Genomic DNA, 2167 nt, shown 5'->3' on the forward strand with positions numbered 1-2167 from the left:
AACATCATTCCAAAAATTGATGGGCTTTCGGAGATTCTGATGGTTAGCTCCTACCAGTTTTACATATAATTTTTCTTTTTTTTTTGAGGTTTGGTCTCTACTGGAAGTGTATAAGCCAATAAACCCAAGGTGTTGAACTAAGATATATATATATATGTATGCGTTGGGTGATAGTTACAAGAGGAAGCAGCAAGGCTTGAATCCAATATCATTAATGCTAAAACCCCACCCCAATTACATTAACAGCACCTGTACATATCATGGGCATTAAACATAATTCACTAGGAAAATCAGAGAACTCCAGGGGCCAGGGAATGGTGGTTGTTATAGAACATCAAGGGGAGGAAAGATGAGGTTCCAGAGGGTTGGCCTGATGGTACAGCACCAAAAAACCCAGAAATGTATTACATTCAAGTGGGAACCACAGCAAAGCCAAGCCTGAAGTACACTCAAGATGTCTCTGATTAACTGATTATATCCCAAAAGCCCTCAAAACATTGTCCAAGTTTAATAATGCATTTGCAACTATAATAAATTTGCAGTACTAGCATACATGAGAATGGAGAGCAACTATAATCCCTGTTTTGGCATCTTTTCATGAAAAGGGCGTTACAAAATTATACAACACTTTATATAAACCCCCTGCAAGCCCGAATCTCTCATCAACCTCATAGAGCATAATATGCTCCATAAGAGGGCCAAAATGCTACTAAAGTACAATAATGGAACCAAAATAGATAGAATAAAAAGGAAAGACATGCACACACACATAGACACACACAATGGAGAAACAAGGGGAGGAGGGAATTCAACTTTGGATTTCATTCCCAAGCTCATTGATTGAGCGAGTTGTGGGAATCATTGCAGCTGGTTGTTTGGTCACTGCAACCAAGATATCAGCATAACCAACCACCCCAACTAAAATATCGTCATTTTCATCTTCGGTCACCCAGACATGGGTCGCCCTATGAGATAGCATTTGAGCCATGACTGCGGCCAGTGAACTAGTGGTTTTACATGTCAAGGGTGCACTTCTGCCCCTATACATGCTCCTGCCAACACCAAAACTTGGGCTCACTGGATTAAACCCAATGCTCCTGCTACTGAATTTCCTTGGCCTTGTTGACCAAACACCATTGACTATTTTATTATCTTGAACTGCTGAATTAACAGAAAAGTCGGGGAGCAATCTGGAACTCACATTATCCTCAACCCCCATAACAAACTGTCCAGCTGAGAGGTTGGCTAAAGCCCATGCTGCAGCTAAATAATCACATTTCCATAGTTTAGAGGCTGAGATTTCACCTAAAATTTTATGGTGACCATCTGGTGCGATCTCCACAACAGCAACTGCACTAGGATCACCGGGATGTTTTTGAGTTGCTTCTAAAGCTGGGAGGGAGGCTTCAATAGAGCTATAGTTTAGGTTAATGGCTCCCAGTGAGGAAATAGAGGACAGGGGGACTGGAGCTAGTGCACCAAGGCAACCAATGAGGAAGCGGATGATGTCTTCTCTTGAGAGACAGCAAAACTTGTCACGCATGTAGGTGGAGGTGGACGAGGAAGAAGGGGGGTTGGCATTAGTGATGAGGTTGTTACTGCTACCATTTTCAATGTTCTTGAGCCACTTCCCATTATAAAGAATTGAGAATCTCTTGCTCATGCCTTTCCATACCTTGCTCTTTGGAACAAGAAGTCGCCTCACACCCTGCTTCATCATCTCCAGTGCATCTATCAATCTAGTCCAAAACAAAGAATTAACAATGCCATGTAAGTACATTGTAAAGGTATCTGCAAAGAGCAATCAGAATCCAGCAGAAGAAGTGAGCATATACAATGGGTTTTTTCTAAACCTATCACTACTAAGTTGCCTATTCTTAGTTAATAAGCAAAATGGACTTTCTTTTTTCCATAAATTTCTGCAAATAAAAATGCCAATATGTCCTTACTACCAAAATTTTATTTGGCCATCCGTAACAAGAACCACAGCAAGCATATCTCCACATACAGAAAGAAATCATAAATATGAACAAAATCTGCTCTCTCTCACATGAATCATGTTCGATTATAGAAAGATCTCATGAATAACATTTTGTTTGTTTAATAACTCAGTCCTCACTATTACCTTTCAGAGACAAGGAATTTTCTATTAGAAAGTATACTATTC

The 2167-nt window shown here is 40.2% G+C and overlaps 1 protein-coding gene across 1 annotated transcript in view; it reads right to left on the minus strand.

The window, feature by feature from the left end:
• Nucleotides 1-434: 434 nt before the first annotated feature.
• Nucleotides 435-2167, minus strand: part of CBSX6 (Cystathionine beta-synthase (CBS) family protein) — a 5292-nt gene continuing 3559 nt past the window's right edge. Inside the window, exon 3 of the mRNA XM_021426688.2 lies at nt 435-1739. Coding sequence (XP_021282363.1) covers nt 809-1739 — 931 coding nt within the window. The 3' untranslated portion in view covers nt 435-808. The remainder of the gene's footprint in view (nt 1740-2167) is intronic.

Source organism: Theobroma umbraticum, unplaced genomic scaffold (genome assembly GCF_002168275.2).
Source record: "Theobroma umbraticum cultivar Fairchild unplaced genomic scaffold, ASM216827v3 scaffold_147.0, whole genome shotgun sequence".
Taxonomy (NCBI): domain Eukaryota; kingdom Viridiplantae; phylum Streptophyta; class Magnoliopsida; order Malvales; family Malvaceae; genus Theobroma; species Theobroma umbraticum.